General features: G+C 34.9%; 1 protein-coding gene across 6 annotated transcripts in view; it reads right to left on the bottom strand.

The window, feature by feature from the left end:
* APAF1 (apoptotic peptidase activating factor 1) overlaps positions 1-23,586 on the bottom strand; it is a 100,821-nt gene that overhangs the window by 52,667 nt on the left and 24,568 nt on the right. For all 6 annotated transcript variants that reach the window (XM_079142097.1, XM_079142096.1, XM_079142095.1 and 3 more), the window contains 10 exons: positions 23,403-23,534; positions 21,027-21,265; positions 20,266-20,433; positions 19,137-19,268; positions 16,777-16,890; positions 16,142-16,326; positions 12,538-12,664; positions 11,204-11,329; positions 9,102-9,233; positions 5,492-5,617 (listed from right to left, as the gene is read on the bottom strand). In XM_079142097.1, the coding sequence (XP_078998223.1) occupies positions 5,492-5,617; positions 9,102-9,233; positions 11,204-11,329; positions 12,538-12,664; positions 16,142-16,326; positions 16,777-16,890; positions 19,137-19,268; positions 20,266-20,433; positions 21,027-21,265; positions 23,403-23,534 (1,481 nt within the window). The remainder of the gene's footprint in view (positions 1-5,491; positions 5,618-9,101; positions 9,234-11,203; positions 11,330-12,537; positions 12,665-16,141; positions 16,327-16,776; positions 16,891-19,136; positions 19,269-20,265; positions 20,434-21,026; positions 21,266-23,402; positions 23,535-23,586) is intronic.

Here is a 23,586-nt window from a genome sequence, read left to right as displayed (position 1 = left end):
GAATTCTTGGAGTAGAGTTTTTTGAGTTCTTTATAGATTCTGGAGATTAGCGCTCTATCTGAAGTATGATTGGCAAAGATATTCTCCCACTCTGTAGGCTCTTTCTTCGCATTGCTGATAGTTTCCTTTGCTGAGAGAAAGCTTTTTAGTTTGAATCTATCCCAGTGGTTGATTCTAGCTTTTATTTCTTGTGCTATGGGAGTCCTGTTAAGGAAGTCTGGTCCCAGACCAACAAGGTGAAGATTGGACCTACTTTTTCTTCTATAATCTGCAGGGTCTCTGGTCTGATTCCGAGGTCCTTAATCCACTTTGAGTTTAGTTTCGTGCATGGTGAGAGATATGGGTTTAGTTTCATTCTGTTGCATATGGATTTCCAATTCTCCCAGCACTATTTGTTGAAGAGGCTATCTTTTCTCCATTGCATATTTTTGGCACCTTTGTCTAGTATGAGAAAATTGTATTTATTTGGGTTTGTGTCCGTGTCCTCTATTCTGTACCATTGATCTACCTTTCTATTTTGGTACCAATACCATGCCATTTTTGTTACTATTGCTTTGTAATAGAGTTGAAGATCTGGTATTGCAATACCCCCTGTTTCACTCTTCCTGCTAAGGATTGCTTTAGCTATTCTGGGTTTCTTATTCTTCCAGATGAATTTCATAATTGCTTGCTCTATTTCTGTAAGGTACGTCATTGGGATTTTAATTGGAATTGCATTGAATTTGTATAGCACTTTAGGTAGTATGGCCATTTTGACAATATTAATTCTTCCTATCCAAGAACATGGAAGATCTTTCCATCTTCTAAGGTGTTCTTTAATTTCTTTCTTTAGTGTTGTATAGTTCTCATTGTAGAGGTCTTTCACCTCTTTTGTGAGATTGATTCCCAAGTATTTTATTTTTTTCGAGGCTATTTTGAATGGGGTAGTTTTCCTAATTTCTCTTTCTGAGGATTCATCACTGATGTATAAAAATGCGTTGGATTTATGGGCATTGATCTTGTAACCTGCTACTTTACTGAATTCACTTATGAGTTCTAAGAGTTTTCTGGTGGAATTTCCAGGTTCCTCTAAATATATAATCATGTCATCAGCGAACAGGGATAGTTTGAGTTCTTCTTTTCCAATTCGTATCCCTTTAATTTCTTTGGTTTGTCTAATTGCTCTGGCCAGAGTCTCAAGAACGATGTTGAATAGAAGTGGTGAAAGAGGGCATCCCTGCCTTGTTCCAGTTTTTAGGGGGAATGCTTTCAGTTTTTCACCATTTAGAATGATATTAGCCATGGAGACCCTGCATCTTATAGAAGAAAAAGTAGGTCCAAACCTTCAACTTGTTGGCTTAGGATCAGACTTCCTTAACAGGACTCCCATAGCACACGAAATAAAAGCTAGAATCAACCACTGGGATAGATTCAAACTAAAAAGCTTTCTCTCAGCAAAGGAAGCTATCAGTAATGTGAAGAGAGAGCCTACAGAGTGGGAGAATATTTTGCCACTCATACTTCAGATAGAGCACTCATTTCCAGAATCTATAAAGAACTCAAAAACTCCACCAAGAATACAAATAACCCAATCAACAAATGGGCTAAGGAAATAAACAGACACTTCACAGAAGAAGATCTACAAGCAATCAACAGATACATGAAAAAATGTTCAACATCTCTAGTAATAAGAGAAATGCAAATCAAAACTACACTAAGATTTCATCTCACCCCAATTAGAATGGCGATTATCAAGAACACAAGCAACAACAGGTGTTGGCGAGGATGTGGGGAAAAAGGTACACTCATACATTGCTGATGGGGTTGCAAATTAGTGCAGCCAATCTGGAAAGCAGTGTGGAGATTCCTCAGAAAGCTTGGAATGGAACCACCATTTGACCCAGCTATTCCACTCCTTGGCCTATACCCAAAGGACTTAAAATCAGCATACTACAGAGATACAGCCACATCAATGTTCATAGCTGCTCAATTCACTATAGCCAGATTGTGGAACCAACCTAGATGCCCTTCAATTGATGAATGGATAAAGAAACTGTGCCATATATATACAATGGAATATTACTCCGCCATGAAGAATGATAAAATTATGGCATTTGCAGGCAAATGGATGAAATTGGAGGATATCATGCTAAGTGAGATAAGCCAATCTCAAAAAACTAAAGGAAAAATGATCTCGCTGATAAGCAGATGAGGACATATAAGGGGGGGGTAGGAGGGGTTAGCATTAGGGTTAGGGTTAGGTTTAGGGTTAGGGATAAGGAGGGTGGTAAGAATGGAAGAAGGACTGTATAGAGGGAAAAGAGGGGTGGGAGGGGTGGGGGGAAGGGAAAAAATAACAGAATGAATCAAACAAGATTGCCCTATGTAAATTTATGATTTTTAATTAAAATAATTACACAAATAAATAAAAATAAAAACCTTAGAAGATGGAAAGATCTCCCATGTTCTTGGATAGGCAGAATTAATATTGTCATAATGGACATACTACCAAAAGTGCTACACAGATTCAATGCAATTCCTATTAAAATCCCAATGACATACATTACAGAAATAGAGCAAGCAATCATGAAATTCATCTGGAAGAATAAGAAACCCAGAATAGCTAAAACAATCCTTAGCAGGAAGAGTGAAGCAGGGAGTATCGCAATATTAGAACTTCAACTATACTACAAAGCAATAGTAACAAAAACGGCATGGTATTGATACCAAAATAGACAGGTAGATCAATGGTACAGAATGGAGGACACGGACACAAACCCAAATAAATACAATTTTCTCACACTAGACAAAGGTGCCAAAAATATACAATGGAGAAAAGAAAGCCTCTTCAACAAATAGTGCTGGGAAACCTGGAAATCCATATGCAACAGAATGAAACTAAACCCCTATCTCTTACCCTGCACAAAAATCAACTCACAATGGTTCAAGGACATTGAAATCAGACCAGAGACCCTGCATCTTATAGAAGAAAAATTAGGTCCGAATCTTCAACATGATGGCTTAGGATGAGACTTCCTTAATAGGACTCCCATAGCACAAGAAATAAAAGCAAGAATCAATACCTGGGATAGATTCAAACTAAAAAGCTTTCTCTCAGCAAAGGATACTATCAGTAATGTGAAGAGAGAGCCTACAGAATTGGAGAAAATCTTTGCCACTCATACTTCAGATAGAGCACTCATTTCCAGAATCTATAAAGAACTCAAAAACTCCACCAAGAATACAAATAACCCAATCAACAAATGGGCTAAGGAAATGAACAGACACTTCACAGAAGAAGATCTACAAGCAATCAACAGATATATGAAAAAATGTTCAACATCTCTAGTAATAAGAGAAATGCAAATCAAAACTACACTAAGATTCCATCTCACCCCAATTAAAATGGCGATTATCAAGAACATAAGCAACAATAGGTGTTGGCGAGGATGTGGGGAAAAAGGTACACTCATACATTACTGGTGGGGCTGCAAATTAGTGCAGCCACTCTGGAAAGCAGTGTGGAGAATCCTTAGAAAAACGTGGAATGGAACCACCATTTGACCCAGCTATTCCACTCCTTGGCCTATACCCAAAGGATTTAAAATCAGCATACTACAGAGATACAGCCACATCAATGTTCATAGCTGCTCAATTCACTATAGCCAGATTGTGGAACCAACCTAGATGCCCTTCAGTTGATACACGGATAAAGAAACTGTGGGAGCTGAAGAGATAGCTCCTTTGGGAGAGTGCTCACCTAGCACTCGCAAGGACCACGGTCCCCGGACCCTCAGACAGGGCAGGGGACAAAGAGATAAAGAAACTGTGATGTGTGTATACACACACACACACACACACACACACACACTAGAATATTACTCAGCCATAAAGAATAATAAATTATGGCATTTTCAGGCAAATGGATGAAACTGGAGAATATCATGCTAAGTGACATAAGCCAATCTCAAAAAACCAAAGGACAAATGATCTCGCTGATAAGTGGATGATGACACATAATTGGAGGTGGGAGGGGGGCAAGAATGAAGGAAGAAGAGACTGTACATAGGGAAAAGAGGGGTGGGAGGGGTGGAGGGAAGGAAAAAATAACAGAATGAATCAAACACCATTACCCTATTTAAATGTATGATTACACAAATGGTATACCTCTAATTCATGTACAAACAGAAAAACAAGATGTATCCTATTTGTTTATAATAAAAATAAATTAAAACAAAAATATGACAAGTGAATTGGAGGCAAAAAAAAAGTAGGGCCAAGAAAGACTACAGGAACTTATATAAAGATTATGAAATACACAAATGAACAGAAGATGAAATGTGCACCAAAAGTTACCAGGCCCAGAACAGATAACTAATGTATAGGGGCTGGAAGAAATAAATTGAACAGGAAGGAAGGTGGCAGAGGATGGAAGGTGAAGAACTACAAGCAAGCCATGCTAGCAGCTCTGTACTTAGATAAGTAGAGAGACTGAGTGCATCACAGAAGGCTACTATCGACAGGAGAGGGCAATGCCTGAACCAGAGCCAACACTGTAGAACAGAAGGGAAAACATATACCGAAATGGTCAAAAATGGGTCTGTACTTAAGACCAAAGAAAGGACAATCAATAAAAAGGAGACAAAAGTGACAATGGAGACAGAAGTAAAATACTGGAATTAGGATCTTATTTTAGAAGGTAGTGATTTAAAGAGGAAAAATTCGGGGATTTTAGGAATATCAATTTCAGGAGGCTAAATAAGATGTGTCCTAAAATCTTATTATTATAATTCCCCTATATGACTGCTCAAAAACAGGAAAATGTTAACAAAAGAAGAAGAAATAAATGACAAATAAAAGCAGCCCCTTACAAACCTGACCCTACCCTATAGATCTCAAAATAGTAAATATGTTTTTTAGAAATATATGCTTAAAATTTAAGAATTCAAACTATATGAATTTTAAACATTAGGATGTAAATCATTCATAAATAATTATGACAAATAATTAGTTATATTAAATATGCTCCTGAAAATTGAAGGAAGAAACTCTTTCTATAGAAACATGAAAAAACAGTACTATAGTTTGGATCTTGAATGTCCCCCAAAAGCTTGAGTTGAAGGCTTAATCCCCAGCCTGTCATGCTACTGGAGGTGGTGGAACCCTTAAGTGGTAGGGCCTAGTGGAAAGAAGTTAGGTCATTGGGGGGTACCCTTAAAAGGGATATTGAGACCTCCCCCTTGTCTCTCTTTTTCCTTCCTGCCTGTCATGAGGTGAGCACCTTGCTCCACCACAGGCTCCCTGCCATTATATACTACCTAACCATAGGTCCAAACAGAGTCAAGCAACCATAGACTGAAACCTCAAAAACCATGATCCAAATGAACCTTTCCTTTTCCTCCTTATAAGTTGTTTATCATAGGTATTTCGTTACAGTTTTGGAAACCTACCTGACTAATTGCAAGACTTTCCATAAAATTATAACCCATTTTAATAATGTACAAAAGTTTACCTTTAATGTTCCATCAGCTGAACAACTGGCCAAAAGCTCATCATCTGGTGAAAATCTACAGTGATTGACTGAATTTGTATGGCCAAACATGGTATTTCGACATTCTTTTTGATTCAAATCCCAAAGCTATTTGAGAAAGATAAAAGATAAATTTTAAAAACTAGTACTGAATGAGGAGAAGTCAGAAATCATATAAATTTCTTCCTACCCTTCCACTTGAGCTTGTTTTACAGAATGATGTTCAATCATAGTACCACAAAGGTGTCAAAGATGAACTTACAATAAACAACAGGGCAGCCTTGAGATCAACATCTAATCTACTAAGGGACTTGAAAACTGACATAGGCTTTTAGTCTGAGCTTTAAATAATTAAATAATTACTGCTTATTTTAAATGAATGGTTTAGAATCAGGTTATTTTGGCTATAAAAAGGTAGAATATATTAAGTGGTATAATACAATTGCCCCCATTTTTTTTAATGCTCGGTTATAAAAATGATCATTTCTAAGATCTCGCAAATCTTGAAACTAGTAACCAGGCTAAAACCTACTAACATTCTAAAAAATTATTCAAAAAATTCAAAGTACCTTTACTATATGTAATACAGTAAATACAGGGTAGTCAAATAACAACTTCAGGAAGCAATCAACCATATCTAGAATGTAATATATTCCACAAGACAAATAACTCAATTTCTCTATCAAAACAAAGGCACAAGAAAGGGCAAAAGGGGGAAGGGAACTTTTACAGAATAAAAGAAGCTTAACAGACAGAACAATCAAGTGTCAAGTCTGTTCAGATTCTGATTCCAACAAGCCTCTAGTGGAAAGATGTGTTTGAGACTGCTAGGGAAAGTGAACACAGATCAGGCATATTACAAAACTATAGCTTTTTATAGTAGGTTTAATAATGGCCGAGCACTAATGTTTAGGTCCCCAAGGCTCAGGCTGAAATATTTTGGATGAAATCACATATTCAGGATTTGCTGTAAAATAGTCTAGCCAAAAAGAAGGGTAGAGGCATTTATAAAATAAGATTGGCAAAACCTCATTTTGTTTATAATTGTTGTAGCTAAATAATGGATACCACAGAGATTCCTTATTATATTTTCTCCTTTAGGTATGTTTGAAAAATATTTTAAATGAAAGATGAAAGAGACTACATTCATCTCTGGTGTACTGTACCAACTAGATTAAACCCAGGGAAAGAAGTAATTCATCCCAAAAGTTAATCTTGATAGAAATTCTTTGGAAATTATCAATAAGTGAGGATTCTGTTCCTCATGTTCACCTCCTTCCTTGGCTCCTTAATCCTATTCTGGTAAAACCAATTCTTCAGATGAGGCAAGTTACAAGGAGACAGCCTCATGTTTACAAATTTTCATTGGCTTCTCAATTTGGAATCACAGAAAGTACTTTCTGATTGTATGGTAATGCAGGCATGATATGCCAGATCTTAAAACTGTTTCTTAATTTAAGAAGCAAAACCCCCTCCCACATGGTACAGACTTCTATCTATATTTAAATATTTAAATGAGGTAAACTTCCTCAACCTACAAAATATTAAAAAGAAACACCAAAAACAAGTCATATACAGTACAATAGATTTATTTTCTTTCTAGAGGGTAATTTATTCAAATAGAGCAAAGGTTTTCTGAGTAATAGTGAGTTACTACTATGAAATATTTTTTTTTTCTTTTTTGCAGTATTTGGGATTGAACCTGGGGCTTCACATATGATAGGAAAGTACCTCCTATCACTGAGCTACATCCCCAACCTTCTTTATTTTATTTTAAGACAGGGTCTTACTAAGTTGCCTAAGGCCTTGCTAAATTGCTGAGGCTGGCCTCAAACTTAGGATCCTCTTGCCTTAGTCTTCCAAGCTACTGGGATTACAGGTATGCGCCACCATGCCTAACCTGTGTAAATTTTCTTTTGGAGAAAAATAAATAAGAATTTCATTTCCTAAAAGGGAGGAAGGCAATTTTCAGCAATTATTTCAATATTTTCTAAAAGAGAAAAAAATAAATAAATCATTTATTTAAATGTCAAAACAGAGCCTGAGATTTTCTAAACTGAAATGTATATAACCCAACCCTCCCAAAAATATGATTTCCCATTGCAAAAATGGTATAGCACCAGGAAGAAAAGTTAAAAGTAAAACCAAAAAATAATCCAAAAGAAACTGGCAGATCTTTCTGGATAAAATGAAATTTAGCCAACTTTATCCTCTTATAGGGAAAAAAGATACAATCTTTCATCATTTATAATTACTAACATTAGCAAATATATATAGGATGAATAAATATTTTTGGTTTTAGTTTTGTTTTGTTTTGTTTTTCTACCATCACCTTTCCCCCATTCTCCTTCTGAAAATAGAATCTTTTTTTTAGATATCAGTTAACATAAGCTTTTTTTTTTGAGACACGGCTTTCAATTTTATTTATTCCTAGTCTTTATGATAAAGTAACACTGATAAATCTAGTACGAAAGCTTAACTCTCAGCAACAGGATATTTTTTCCTTCAGTTTTAGTTTTCATTTCTTCATTAGTAAATCAACAATATTTAATTCAGACTAGTTTAATAATTTCCTAGTGCTAAGGGTTTCCAGACAAAGAAGATGGTGGGTGAGGAAGCACATAAAAACATATGCATGAAAATGAGTTGTCACTTGATTTCTTAGAAGTATAATGAAATTTGTCAAACAGGCAAAAATGCTTCCTTCAAATCCCAGTTCTGCCAGCGGCTGACAAGAAACACATCCATGAATAAATGGCATGAACTTTTTTAAACATCTGCAAAAGGAAAGATGAACTAAATAATCTCTGGATCCCCCTTGGCTTCAAATGTGTATAATTTATTTAATCCTAAGATCAAGTATCCAAGCATTTTTTTTAATTAGAGCTTTATCATTATACATAGTAGCTGGGTTCATCCCAATGAACTCATACATGCATGGAATTGATTTCAGTTCATGATCCCTACCTTTTTCTTCTCCTTTTTCTTCTGCTTTTTCCCTCCTGTTCCTCCTCCCCTCTCCATTTCTCCTTCCTCTACTAGACTTCCTTTCACTTGTCTATTAATTTATATTTGATTGGAACAATCTTCCTTTTGAATAGAGCTCCAGCTATGATTCAAATGGAGCCAACCCCATCTCATGTGGGCTCACTTGTGACCATTAGAAAATCCAGGATTCCATCCTGAGGTCATATGGCAATGAGCATGAAACAGGATTAACTAGGTCTTCTCTAAAACAAAATCAAAGGTATCTGTACAAGGGCAGATTTCTCTTCCTCTGTAATTAGGGACTGCAAGGCACCAACACAGCATGACTGAACCAACAAAAAGGCAGTCAGAGCCTAAAGATGAAGAGGAGTTAGAATCTTGGAATATAGCTTAAACATCTGAAATCAACTATGCCTGAATCCTTACTCCTTCTAGACTTTTCAGTTACATAAGCTAATATCTCTTTTTGTGTATGGCTGAAGCTAACGTCAGTTTTTATCACTGTAACAATAAAAGTCCCAATAATACAATACATGAGAAAATCAAATAAGATATTCCTAAGCCTATAAAATTTGTGTACATAATTCTCAATATCCATACTTACTTTGAGGAAAAAATCACTTGACCCAGTGGCTAAGAGAAGGGGATGACTCTTGTTGGTGAAATGGCAACAATTGACTTGCTCTGAGTGTTCATCATAGGTGTGGACTAGTTCCCCAGTCACAGAATTCCAAATCTAAAGAGAATTTAAAAACTAAAATTCATAGATATCCCTTAGTTTCAAAGGAAAACAGAAAAACAAAACAATATGAGGCACTGTTCAGATGCTGTCTTGTCATAACAGATTTTCCCACCAGATATGATGCTAGTGAATACTACCCTTTCTCTAAAACCTGGCAATACCTGTCTCAATGGTTTATGTATTTGCTTTTTTGCTAAAATTGCCTGTAAGACTACACATATCTTTCTATAGCATAAATGGAATCTTATGAAAATGGGGTATTCCCCATGTTCATATGAATGACAGCAGCAGAGAAGTGCTATAAAGGGGATAGCATAATAGACTTCAGATCAGAGGTGTTAAGTTCAAGATTGGCTCTGTATGGCCCACTGAACCCTTACCTTAACTGCATCTCAGTTCCCTCCTTATAAAATGGGGACACTTATACATGTTTTACATAATTCAACTTATCACATCAGATCACGGACATGGTAAGTACAGACTCCAAGGTACCACATCAATAGTAAAAACATGGGGCTGGATGTTATTCAGTGGAAAAGCACTTGCCTAACATGCACAAGGCCCTGGGTTTGCGTCTCAGCATCACCAAAAATAAAAAAGAAAGAAAGAAAAAACAACTGATTTCTCAGTAAATAAATAAATAAAGACTTGAAAATCTGAGAGAAACCTAGCTATCAATCCTGTTATTATTATTTAATGCAAACTTGGGCAAATGACTTCATCTTTGAATCTATTTCCTCTTCTGTAAAGTCAAATCAATACTTACTTTGCAAGTTGTAGTGAAAAACTGATAATGTACTATAAGGAAGTGTGCAATAAGTCCCACAGTAAAGCGTAATCATCATTCTACTTACTGGGTAAGACGACTAAGCAAATGAAAGAAAAAAATGTCCTAATAAATCTTCACTAGGACATTTACTTTTCAGAGATACTCATGTTCCCTCCCATAGCATTCCCTCGAAGTATTCATTAGAATCCCAGAGGTCCAAAGAATGTATCTTATTTATTTTGAAGCTATTTGAAGAATATTCCTGCCCCTTGTTTTATATTTTAAGTTCTGAGAAAACAGAAACTCAGTATTATTTCCATTTATTCCATGTAGTTCTGAGTTTGGAACTGCTCAGTGTGGCCAAGTCTGACTCAGTCTGGAGCCTACAAGAGTGAATTAACTCTTGGTTGTAAAGTCACTAATTCTAATCTATCAAGAAGCAGGTTTTTTTCCATGGCCTCAATTTTAATCTAGACATTCCACAACTTCTTCATGTCAGTAAAAACTCCAGGAAAACTCCCAAGCAATTCTCTTGCCCACCTCACCTAGGCAGATTCGGTATTCCAAAACTCCCCTGAAAAAAGCCTGAAGTGAGGTCTCCCCTAAGTCTTCTGTTTCTCTTACATTCTGTTTTAAATAAATACTCTAGCTAGAAGCCAAATTTAGGAAATAGAGACAAAGAAGAATAATTAACAAGTAAAAATTATCCTCTTTTTTGTCTTGTTTGTGTTTTTAGACCAGTAACCTGTTAGTTTGTTCACCCACCTGGTTTTGCACTGAATAATAAGCCAGATCATACAGGTTAAAAAAAAAAAAAAATGGGCTGCATTAAACAAATTATGCATTTTATGACAGGAATCTGATCACAGATAATAATTTTGTGCAATAACACTCTTAATCACAATGCACTCAAAGATTTCAACTGACATTTAATCCATACACCTGCCTATTAATGGAAGGAAATTCATTAATCTATAATTACTTTTCCCCACTGCCTGGTAAATACAGCAAGCTGACCAACGTAAGCATTTTTGCTCATGCTTTAAAGTAAAGAATTTTCATACAGTGTCAATTTATAATGAATCAAGTTAGTGATCAACAAGCAAGAATCCTTTACTTACTCTAGCCTCTCTTTTACAGAAAAAGAAAATTAATTCTGTAGTGATTACAACTCAAGAGGAAAATATTTTCCTACCTTTACTTTTTTATCCACTGAGCAGGTTGCTATAAATTTGTCATCCGTAGAGAATGCACAACAAAGTACTTCATCCTCATGAGCTTTGATTTCTAAAAGTTTCTCTCCTGTTTCAGCTTTGAACACCTATACAAGCAACAATAAAATCTTCACTATAGGGGCTGGAGTTGTGGCTCAGCGATATCGAATGCTCACTTAGCACAAATGAGACACTGGGTTCGATGCTCAGCACCACAAATAAATATATTAAATAAAGGTATTGTGTCTACCTACAACTAAAAAAAATTTTTTTAAATGTTTACTATAAATTACTTATCACTTAATAAAAATCTTTCTTTAAAAGATTTTGGTCACTGTTATTTGCAAAAACAGAAATGAACCTTAGCAAAATCATTACAAAAATCAGAATTTCTGTCAGAATTTTTAAGTTTTCACATAAACAGAAAACTATCCATTGTTACATGTTTATTAGTATCAATAAAAAGAAGGGACTGAATATAGCTTCAATTTTTGTAACCATTTTGGCAAATTCCTAACAATCAAATAAAACATATTTGATTCAATATGCTTTTTTCCTGGACCTCAGAAACCAAAATTAGTAATCAGGTACTATAGAAAGAAGGCATGCAGTCCTTACTTTGGAAAGACCAAAATTATTATAAAAAGTTTTAACTAATTTAATCCTGTTTCCTTCAAAATGAACAGATAGAGCACAAATGTTAACAGAAATAATCTAGTCCAATTATTACTTACAGTCAGAAACCTATTTCTAAACCTTTAATAAAATAGTTATTTAATCACTATTTTTTCATCAGAGTCCTATCCACTACCCTATTAAGGCCTTATGTCTTTTAATAATTATCATTTCCTCATTACTTGCAGGCAGCAAATGGATGGCAGATAACTGACAGGAAAGAAGGTTCTTCTTTGTCATGTGGCAAGTTAACAATTATGTGAACATGTAACTATATCTTTAAAATCTCTAGAGAAAACTTTCATAAAATATTCAGGAGAGCTAGGCATGGTGATGGCACGCGCCTATGATCCCAGCTACTCAGAAAGCTAAGGAAGAAAGATCTCAAGTTCTGGACAGCCTGGGCAACTTAATGAGACCTTGTCTCAAAATAATGAGGGCTGGGAATGAAGCTCTGTAGTAGAGCACTTGCCTAGTGTGTGCGAGGTGCTAGGTTCAATTCCCAGTACCCACGAGAGATTTGGATTTCTCCACTCATTCTAAGTTGTAATTTTCTTTAATTTTGGTAGTTAAACATATTCTACTCTGCATAGGATTGGGTATATGCTTTTGTCAACTTGTCTCAAGAGATTTGTTTTACCTGTAAGGTTTTATCAGCTCCACAAGAAGCTATTCTCTGGCCATCCTCAGAAAAGCACGCGTGGTAAACAGCATCTGTATGGGGGCGGACAACTAAGCGGGAGAGATTCTTGATGTTTTTTTTGTTTCTAAATACAAGGAAAAATGAATAGAAACCCAGTAAGTGAGAGTGAAAGAACTACTTCTTTTGTAATGAGAAATTATCTTTTAACATGGTTATATTTCCTAAAATATAAAATTCTTAAATTACTAACATGCAAATAAAAGCACAGATCACCTAAAGAAAAGACAATCCAACAAAAGTGAAATTTTAAGAGGATTATTACTCTGTTTCATGGCAACCTGTCATGTGTTACGAATGTCACTGAGTTGAAGGAAATCTAGTTAATCAGATGCCTTTTTCTATTTTCTTTTGATATACTAATAACACGTACAGCTAAACATTATGTAAGCATAATTCTGAAAAGCCTCCATCACTTAAAATTCAAGAAGCCATTACAAAATGAAGTTCATTTCCTAACAAAAGCATGACACTATACCCACCATTGCGATGATGCTTTTCTCTAACTCTAATTACTCAGACAGAGAGGAAAAAAGAGACAGCAATGTCATTTTCTTTGTATCTAAAGCTACATAATACCAACTATTCCACTAGTATAGCTATTACATTGTTGCTCACAGGCTAAAGGGTAATGGAATGGAATGTGTACTTAAAGCTGCAGATAGTACTGGAGTAATGTCAGAATTTCACCTATATACACACCAGTCACTTTGGGTACAAGTAAATATGTTAAAAAGTACTGTGGTAAGTTGGAGACAAAGGTTAGGAGTTAAACCCAAAGGGCAACCTCACTTTATAGGTGTGTAGAATTAGGCAAATAATTCAACATAAGTTCCATATCCTTGTATGTAAAGGAAATAATAATAACCACTATGAACTGCAATTGACACAAAAAGATATTACTGTTATAATTCTTCAAAAAAATTAATCATGTACAATACAGAACAGATGATAAAAGAACACAGAGGTAAAATCAGTCTAAGATTCTGCATAGAAAGTATTACACTTACTAAAAGTAATAAAACAAGTATAAGAATAGAGTGATGAGAACCTAGTAAAGATAAGTTAAGAGAATCAGATTAAGAATATAGTATTTCCCCTGGATCAATCTACTCAATTCCCCAAAGCTCAGAGTGTGACCTTTACAAAGACAGGCATACAGTAGAGGACTAAAAAGTATTAGATAAATGAGTACATAAATGATTGCTTTAAAAACTAAAACTCAACTAAATTTAACTTTACAATAATCCAAACTTTTCTACAATAAACAAACAAATAGTTTTTTAGTACTGAAATTAAGCATTCTTTGATTACAGCCTGTTTAAACCCAGGTATAAAATATAAATGACTACGAGAAAACATTAGGTTGAAATGCAGTTGATGCAACGGGAAAAAGAAACAGTAGGAAATACCAAAACAAACAAACAAAAAACCTCAACAATTCATATGAGAACAAGAACTAATAAACCTCTGCCAGTTTGATAAGACAAAGTATTAAGATTCCATTAAAGCCATTAACCAAACAGGAATTCATTCAATCTTCTATAAATCTTTATTGAATACCAACTATGTAGAGCAGGCAAAATGCTAAATGCTATTCGTAATGCTATTGCTTATTAAGCAATTTCTATGAATTAGGTCCTGCTCTAAGCACTATGTGTATGTCACTATATATACACAGGCCTTTAATGCTATAAAATGGCACTCTTAGGCAAGAGAAATTGAATAACTTTCCCCTAATTCACTAGCAGAGCTGCAATTCAAGCCTGGCAGTCTACAGTCATAGTCTTATTTTTTTTATGTTTTTATTAGTGCATTACAGTAATGCATATAGTAGGGTTCATTCTGGCATATTCATAAATGCATACAACCATTTGCTCCATTTTAGTTCCCAGTACTTCTCTTCTCCCTCTCCTCTTCCCTGCCCCTACTCCTCTTCCTCTACTCTATTGGCCTTCCTTCACTCAGGGTCTTATTTTAACCTCCTAACTATTCTACGATACAGAATATACAGACTACTATGGGAGATGGGGGATGATGAAGGAGTACTTTAGAATACTAACAGATCTGATGTAGTTTCAGTAAGTTAGGAAGGCTGCTTCCCTTCTTTCACTTCCTCTTGATGGAATGAGACCTCTTGTGAAGAAAATGTTAAAGAATGATTAATTCCAGGAAGTGGGAAGGTAGGGGAGGGAAAGAAGTTTTTGACTTTTTATCTTACACCTATATAATTTTTATTTTAATCAGGAAATATATTAGTTTAAAACCCAACCAAATTTAAATTTAAAATTAAATTTTAGCTAAAACAAAATTTTAAACTAACTCAGATATTCCTCACTCATCCAAGTTAATTACTCATCAATCCTATCTCTATTTTAATACCTACTTGCTGCATTTATCACATTATATCATTGTAATATACTTCTTTCTTCACTATTAGATTGTGAACTCACTGAAGAAAGTCTGGACCCCTAGTTATAGTGCTTAGCATAGTAGAGAAAATCAAATGTTTGTTGAATTACCCTGAACCAAGAGAATCACCTATGATTTATTTGAAAAGAGGGCCAGGGCCATAAAAATCACAGATATCAACCTGGAGTTCAATTTAGACATAAATTATACATGTGAAAAGACAACCACTCATGTCTGTTATTTCCAGCTATAAGAGAAGCATGGAATATGGAAAATAAAGCTAGACAGACCAGGACTTACATCCCATTCAGCAGGCCACAAAACTTAGTCAAGTCTCAACCTGTCTGTACCTCTTTTTTTCATTTGCAAAAGAGAACAATTAATATTTACCTTACAAGGTTATTCTGAAAACAGAATATAACAGGCATTAAGTAGATAGAAGTTTATCTTTTCCTTTATACTAACTGATAAAATGAAGAGTTACAGCCTTCTTAAAAACATCATGCCCCATCATCATATGTATTAGCCACCTATAAAATTTTATAATACACATCTAAAATTGCTCAATTTAAGTTTTTACAGATGTCCCATAACGTATGGGACATAATGGGTTAAGAGGTAGAGGAGTCAGGATCCAGTGGGCATTTAATAAGAGTTATGTGTTCAAGGCAAAGTACAAATTACTTTGTAGCCATTAACTCATTAATTTTTCACAAAACAGCATTTACCTCAAAGAACTGTTATCCCCATTTTACATGTGAGAAAGTAACCTGTTTAAAACCACAAACTACTAGGTTTCAGCACCAAGATTCAAACCCAAGTCTGTGGCTCCAATGCCCATGTTCTTCACCATTACTCCAGACTGTGATAAGTCAAGCCTCAGGTGTTAATAGGATGAACTGTCAAAATGTCTATCAGGCAGCTATTTCTATGGATGCACTTGCACTAAGAATAAAATAATTTTCTCCTATGCTTACTTCTCTGGAACTTTTCACTAAGTAAGAATGCTTATTAAAAGTTCCAGTTCTTTCCAAAGTCGTTAAATCCTCCTGGAGTGAACTTATTCACTATCAGAAAAATAATGACATGGTTAGCAGTCCACTCCCTTTGGTTTCTCCCCTAACCTACTTACATCCACTCCAGGTAAAGCATCCCGTTATCGACCTCCTGCTTGGCTCGCAGCTTTGCTTGCTGATAAACTTCTGAAGTTTCTGGTTCACAGAGACCCAGTTGTACAATATTAGGAAATGGCTGTCGTCCAAGAAGGTGTCCATTTAAAGATAAAAACTCCTGAAAATTCTCACAGACTGCACAATCCTATGAATAAACTGAAATCTCTTAGAAACATAACCAGAGCCAAGATCTGACATTTTTCTGTTTCTGTGATCTTGTCACTTTAAAGACTTAAATAAAATATTCTCTATATGAACTAAAATTTAATAGCTGACCATTAGGTAACAAATACGTAGTGATCCTCTTCTGATTTTTTAAACACAGAGTAAAAAATCTCATTATCAGACACATTTCTTAACCCTTTTTTTTTTTTTTTTGAAAAAATACTGAAAACCTTACTTTCCCAACTTTCAAACTGCAATCCTACCTACATTCCCAGTAGGCTAGGAAGCAAATTACTTAGAATGATAAAAGGTCAAAGCAAGGAAAATGATGTTTATTCAACTATTCTATTCTGCTCATCCCCACCATTAAACCTAGAATTAAATGTCAAAATGAGATGTACTTTCAACACAAACTTTTCATAATACATACCTTTTCATCCAATATATGCCTATATTCCACAAATTCATGAATCAGATGAGCAGGGCCTACAAGTTCTGTTTTGGCCTTAATCCAATCCAGGGAAAACATTAAAGCACAAAGTTCCTTTAAGAAAAGAAAGAAAATGAAGTTGGCAGTACTGTCAAAAAGGCCAAAGAATTTTAAGTATAACATCACTATCCTAACACAACTGAGAGAAACTTAACAAAAGGAAGCTAGTGAAAAGAAACGTCAATAGTTTCAAAGAAATATAAAATGGGCCTCACATCTTAAAATCAAAATAAATTTCAGTTGGGTTAAAGATTAAAATAGAAAAGAGAAAACCCATACGAAAAGATTTGGGTAAATAATTTTGTAACCTTGGGGTGAAGGAAAATCTTTATAATGATGACATCAAAGCAAAATACAAAAAAAAAAAACAAAGAAACAAAAAAAACTCAAGTGCATTAAACAAAAAAATTCAAATCTTCAATATAGTAGAAAGCAATACAAGTAAAATTTAGGAAAAAAAAATCAGGAAAAATATTTATTTGCAACATATATAAAAGAAGATGGCTTAATAAATTATCCTTTATAGAAAATTATAATAAAACAATTTTAAAATATTCCAACAGAAAAAAATAGGTAAATAAAAAGAACAAATATTCACAAAATAAAACATATCTGTAGGCAAAATTTCTCCAGTGATCAAAGTGAAAGAAATTACCACTTTCAATAGGTTTTAAAAGACTAAAGGAATCATAAGAATATTAGCTGAAATCAAAGGAAATAGACAGGTTGGGCACAGTGGTACATGACTGTAATCCCAGAGGCTTTGGAGGCTGAAGCAGGAGGATTGCAAGTTCAAAGACAAACTCAGCAATTTCAAGGGATTAAGCAAGTCAGTGAGACCCTGTCTCTAAAAAAAATACAAAATAGAGCTGGGGATGTGGCTCAGAGGTCCAGTGCCCCTGTGTTCAATCCCTGGTACCAAAAAAAAAAAAAAAAAAAAAAAAAAAATGAAATAGACACTTTCATCTATTGTTCCTAGTGATGTAAAAGAGAGCACCCTTCTTGAAAGCAGTTTGGCCATCTGGATTCAAATTTAAACTCTATACACCATTTAGCCCAGAATCTGTATCCTAAGACAACATTTAACCCAGAAATGTATCCTAAGACAACAACCAGATGAGTATAGTTAACACTCCATCACTCAACCACTTGGCCAATCATAGTGTACCTATATAATGAAATAGTATACAGTGTTACAAAATAATGTCATTCTATATAAAGAACATGAAAAGATAATTATTAAATACAATTAAGAAATAAAATTCAGGGCTGGGGATATAGCTCAGTTGGTAGAGTGCCTGCCTCGCATGCACAAGGCCCTGGGTTCAATCCCCAGAACCACAAAAAAAAAAAAAAAGAAAGAAAGAAAGAAAGAAAATTCAATATATAAGATGTTATTTCTATTACAATTCCCATTTTGTTTCTAAAGAATGAATGTGTTTATCTAAGTAGCAAAATGAACTACAAACAAAATTATTAGCAATGGTTGTATTCTTCATTTTCTTTTCTACAGATGTTTTCTTAAAATTTCCCAGTGAAAATAAACCATTACCTTTAAGAGCAGAAAAAAGGTTAATAAGAAAAAACTAATTCCTGTCACCCAGGTATGTTTCAAGTTTTGCAGGGGTATTTGTTTGTTTTGGGCACTGGGATTAAACCTAGGGGCACTCAGCTACATTTCTAGCCCTTCTCATTTTTTATTTTGAGATAGGTTCTCATTAAATTGCTCGGACTGGGCTTGAACTTGCAATCCTCCTGCCTCAGTCTCCTGAGTAACTGGGATTACAGGTGTGCACCACCACATCCAGCCTCCATCCTTACTGTCCACAAAGGAAAACTACCAGTAAGAAGAGAATCAATTTTTAGGTACTTTATTTACTATAGTTACTAAGATACCTTCGTTTCAGGTAAAAACAGTAAAAACAAAACCAAAATTACGTATGTAAGCTACGATCTTATTTTTACTAATAAAACACACTTCTAATCACAGGACAAAACACATTTGTAAACATGACACCAAAGCAAAATACAAAAAAGAAAAAAAGTGGTGCATTTAACTATGTAAATATTCCAATCTCAGGCTGGGCATGTAGCTCAGTGGAAGAGCACTTGCCTAGTATGTGTGAGGTCCTAGGTTCCATTCTCAGCTACACACACACACACACACACACACACACACACAATTTCAAACTTTATAGTAGTAGAAAGCAACATTTTAAGAAATAAATGAAGAAAAAAATTTGAAACATACATGGAGAAAGGAAAGTAAGATAAGAGAATTTTCAAATGTGTCATCGTACTTTGTGCATATTGGCACTAGCCATGTGATAAGCCAGAAAGTTGTACCAATACATGCAGTCCTCCTGATCTGGGGAAAGAGTATGAAGCTGGTAATACCTCTGAAACTGAGTGATCATCTTCTTATGTAGATCCTGAAAAAAAAGTACACATTTCAGCAGACAGAAGCAATTTCACAACCTTAACATTACAGTAACTCTAGCTTCCAACACTATTAAGAATGCAATTTCCCTAGAAAAGTTAAAATAGTAATAGCTATAGTAGAGAAACCAGGTAAATAATACTTTAATCAAATGATCAACCCTAACATTATCCATATACTTATAAGTACTCCTGATATGATGTACTGAGTATACATCTGTTTTTTAAATTTTTTTATTTGTTCTAATTTGTCATACATGGCAGCAGAATGCATTTATACATTTTGTAGATCATACATAAATGGAATGTAATCTCTCATTTTTCTGATTATACATATTGTAAGATATATGACCTCAAATCTAGTCAAAACATCAGACAGAACCAAATTAGGGAACAACTGTACAAAAAACTGGCCAGTAGTCTTCAAAAGTGACAAGATAAAGACTAAGGAATTTCCACAGATTTGTGAGAAATGACTTGGGAAACAAGACAATCATATGCAACATGAGATTCTGAAATGGATCTGGACCATAGGAAGGACATTAGTGGGAAAGGTGACAAAATTCAAATAAAGTCTGGATTAGTTAGCAATAGTGTATCAGTGGTAATTTTCTGGCTTTAATAATTGTATTAAAGGCTGGGCATAGTGTGGTGGTGCAAGCTTATAACCCACAGTGGCTTGGGAGGCTAAGGCAGGAGGATCACGGGTTCAAAGCCAGCCTCAGCAACGTAGTAATGCTCTAAGCAACTTAGCAAGACCCTGTCTCAAAATAAAAAATAAAAAGAAGAGTTAGGGATGTTGCTCAGTGGTTAAGTGCCCTTGGGTTCAATATCCAGTACCCAAAAAAAAGGTTACATAAGATATTGACATTAGGGGAAGATAGGTAAAGATTTATACATAGAAACTCTCTGTACTCTTCTATAATTTTCTACAGTTTAAAATTATTTCAAATTTTAAAAATTATTTTAAATGTACAGAGATACAAGTACCTGAAGTTGGCTGCGATTCTTCTCTGTAAGAAAATCTATTTGAAGATCATGTAAATAATAACGAAACGACTTTCCATTCCGATCACAGATTAAGAGAGACTTATTAACAAACTCCTGCAATATGTCTTCAACTTCTTCAGTTTCCATGTCCCAGAGAATACATAACACCTATGAATCATTTTAAGCATTAATGTGCCATAGAAGTATATCGAATAGGACTATAGACAAAGTGTTAACACAAAAAACTGTTATCTTATATCCCTAAATAAGAACATCTCCATTTCAGACTGGAGTTGTGGCTCAGTGGTAGACCACTTAACGCGCCAGGCATGTGTGAGGCCCTGGGTCTCATATAAATAAATAAAATAAAAGATCCATTGACAACTAAAAAAATAATTTTTAAAAAAATGTCTCCATTTCAGGGCTGGGATTGTAGCTCAGTGGTACAGTGCTTGCCTTGCAGGTGTGAGGCACTGGGTTCGGTCCTCAGCACCACATAACAATAAATAAGGTATTGTGTCTATCTACACCTAAAAACAATTAAAAAAAAAAGATTAAAAAAAAAAGGTCTCCATTTCATATGAAGCCCAACTATACACAGAAAAGAGAAAAATAAGTTGGACCCTCCCCCAGCGTCACTAGACTGGTATGCACAGAGAGCCCATGATGGAGAGAGACTTAAGAGCAGAGGACTTATGTACCCTCCACCACCACCTGTGTCATAAATACCCAGTGCTGAGGATCGCTGGTCTATGTATTACCTTTGTAGGCACCTTAACATCCTTCTGAAGGATAGAAAGATCTGTGTAATAATCTTTAATGTCTTCTCTGAGCATTTCAACACTTATAGACATGGCTTCATCCAGAGCCTCATAATCATAAGATGAAGATTTCCTTATTCTCTTAAACTGCTTGTTCTGCAGTTGCCTGAGGTAGTACTCCCAGCGGTTAGGAAAATCACGTAAAAGTGCACCAATTAAAGACACCACAAGAGGAGAACCTAAAAAAACATAATTGTGTTAATACTACCTTATTTTAAAAATCACCACTAAGTTAAGAAACAACTTAGTCTTAAGTAACAATTTCCACTGCATGTTATCCAAGCCCTAAGGACATTTCTAACTCCTCTTTTACTTCTAGGTATTTGTTCTAAGAAAACCATTATATTTCACTGAAGATTTCACTGAAGGATATTCATCACAGCATTATTTATAATAGTGAATAATCTTTAAAAATGCAAAAAATGTTCAATAATAGAGAATTAGTTGAATAAATTAAGGTATATCACAATATTATGCCACTGATAAAGTTTTTCAAGATATTTTCCCATGCTTGAACAAGGGAAAATGTTCAAGATGTATAAAAAGGACAAAGTTCAAAACTTTGTTAACCATTATAATCTTGATTCTGATTTGACTATAAAAATTTTTCAGTTCTATATGTGAAAAACTATACAAATAAAATTAAAAGGTACATAAAAATCTGGGGAGGAAATTTGGAAAAACGTGACAAAGGGCTAATAGCTTCAACAGAGAATTTAAAAATAAATGTTAAAATAGGGACTGGGATTGTGGCTCAGTTGTCGAGTGTTTGTCTAGCACACGTGAGGCACTGGGTTTGAACCTCAGCACCAGACAAAAATAAATAAAATAAAAGTATTGTGTACATGTACGACTAAGAAAAATTTTTAAAATAATAAATGTTAAAATATATCACAAAATAAAAGTGAGTCCATGTATAATTTCTTAAAATGCAAATATCCAATAAACGAGTATGATATTATAATGTATATATTTTGTTTTCATCCAATGTTCCTAGTTCATTAACTCTCTCCCCAAGACAGGCTACAGAAACTAGAATTTCTCTTCCCTGAACTGGGTCTAATCTCCACCTTTCTGTCTTGGAGCTGGCTGTGAAGAAATTCTCTGATCTACTTTCTCTTATCATAAGATCCCCATTTCAGAAGGGGTCCTGCCCCTATGCTAGAAGGAAGAAATGTATCACAGAGAAAACAAGAAGAATCTGCACCAACAGGCCTTGCTGGGTTTCCCCACTAAGTTTATTAGCATTAGATCATATTCTTTTTGTCCAGACACCTTTCTACACAGCTGTTCATTCTTCAATCATTCCTATGCAATAAAGTTTCCATTAAAAACCCAAAAGGGCGGAGTTTGGAGAAATTCCAGGAGAGCTGAACACATGGAGGTTCCTAAGGGTGGCACACTAAGAGGGCATGGAAGCTTTGCACCCCTTCTTCAAAACCTGCCCTATGGATCTCTTCATCTGTATCCTTTGTAATGGACGAATAAGTATGTTTCCCTGAGTCTGTTACCTGCTCAAGCAAATTAACTGAGATTGAGGAGGGGTGGCAGGAAACTCAGGTCATAGCTGCTGGGTCAGAAGCACAGGTTAAACAACCTGGGGCTTACAACTGCCATCTAAAGTGAAGGACGATGGGAGGCAATCTATCTCTAGGAAGACAGTGTCACGACTGAATTAAATTAGAGGATAGCCAGTTGGTGAATACTGCAGACTTGACTGCTTGCTTGGTGTGTGGAGAAAAATCCCTGTACATCTGGTGTCAGAAGTGATCTGTCCTGGGCTGGGGTTTTGGCTCAGTGATAGAGTGCTTGCCTAGCATGCATGAGGTCTGTCTTATCAGAGTATAGGAGGAAAAATGAGTCTAAGTTTATATTTTGTTTTTCCCTCTTATTCCTCAGAATAAACAAAAAGTTTAACTTTGCTAATAGAAAATATAAATTAAGTAGACAACATCAGTTTTTACTTATCAAATTTGAATATTTATTTTTATAAAATCCCAAGCAAAGAAATTCTTAAATCTGACTTTTACTATATTTCCCACTCTTTGTCAGTAAAGGTCATGTCTTCATTGCCCTTTTCTCACTAATACAGTCTCCTCACATACTATGAGTAAGTGTTAAATATTTTACTGAATAAAGGAGTACCATAATATCATGTATCGATTTAACATACTAGAGAAGGACTTAAAGTACTAAATATCCTAGAAGAGTTTTAGAATGTTCATGTGCTAAAATTGTCACATTTGTTAGCTTAATTTTCAAAAGGACAATCATTACCCCTATAATCACTCTCATACACAAAATAAATAATCGTACCTTTGCATTCTTTTATAATACTATGAGCTTGTTCTGGCAAATCTGCTTTTTTCATATTAACAAAAAGGGATAAAATTTCAAGTCCTTTTTCTTTTCCAAGGCCACTCTCCACAGGGACTACATATTTAGGACCTGCAACAAAATTGCAAGACATAGTAAGTAATTTGGTATGCCACATATTTAG

Source organism: Sciurus vulgaris (genome assembly GCF_902686455.1).
Source record: "Sciurus vulgaris genome assembly, chromosome: 5".
NCBI lineage: Eukaryota > Metazoa > Chordata > Mammalia > Rodentia > Sciuridae > Sciurus > Sciurus vulgaris.
Note: the sequence above shows the minus strand (reverse complement) of the source record. Positions and strands in the feature narration are given on the sequence as shown.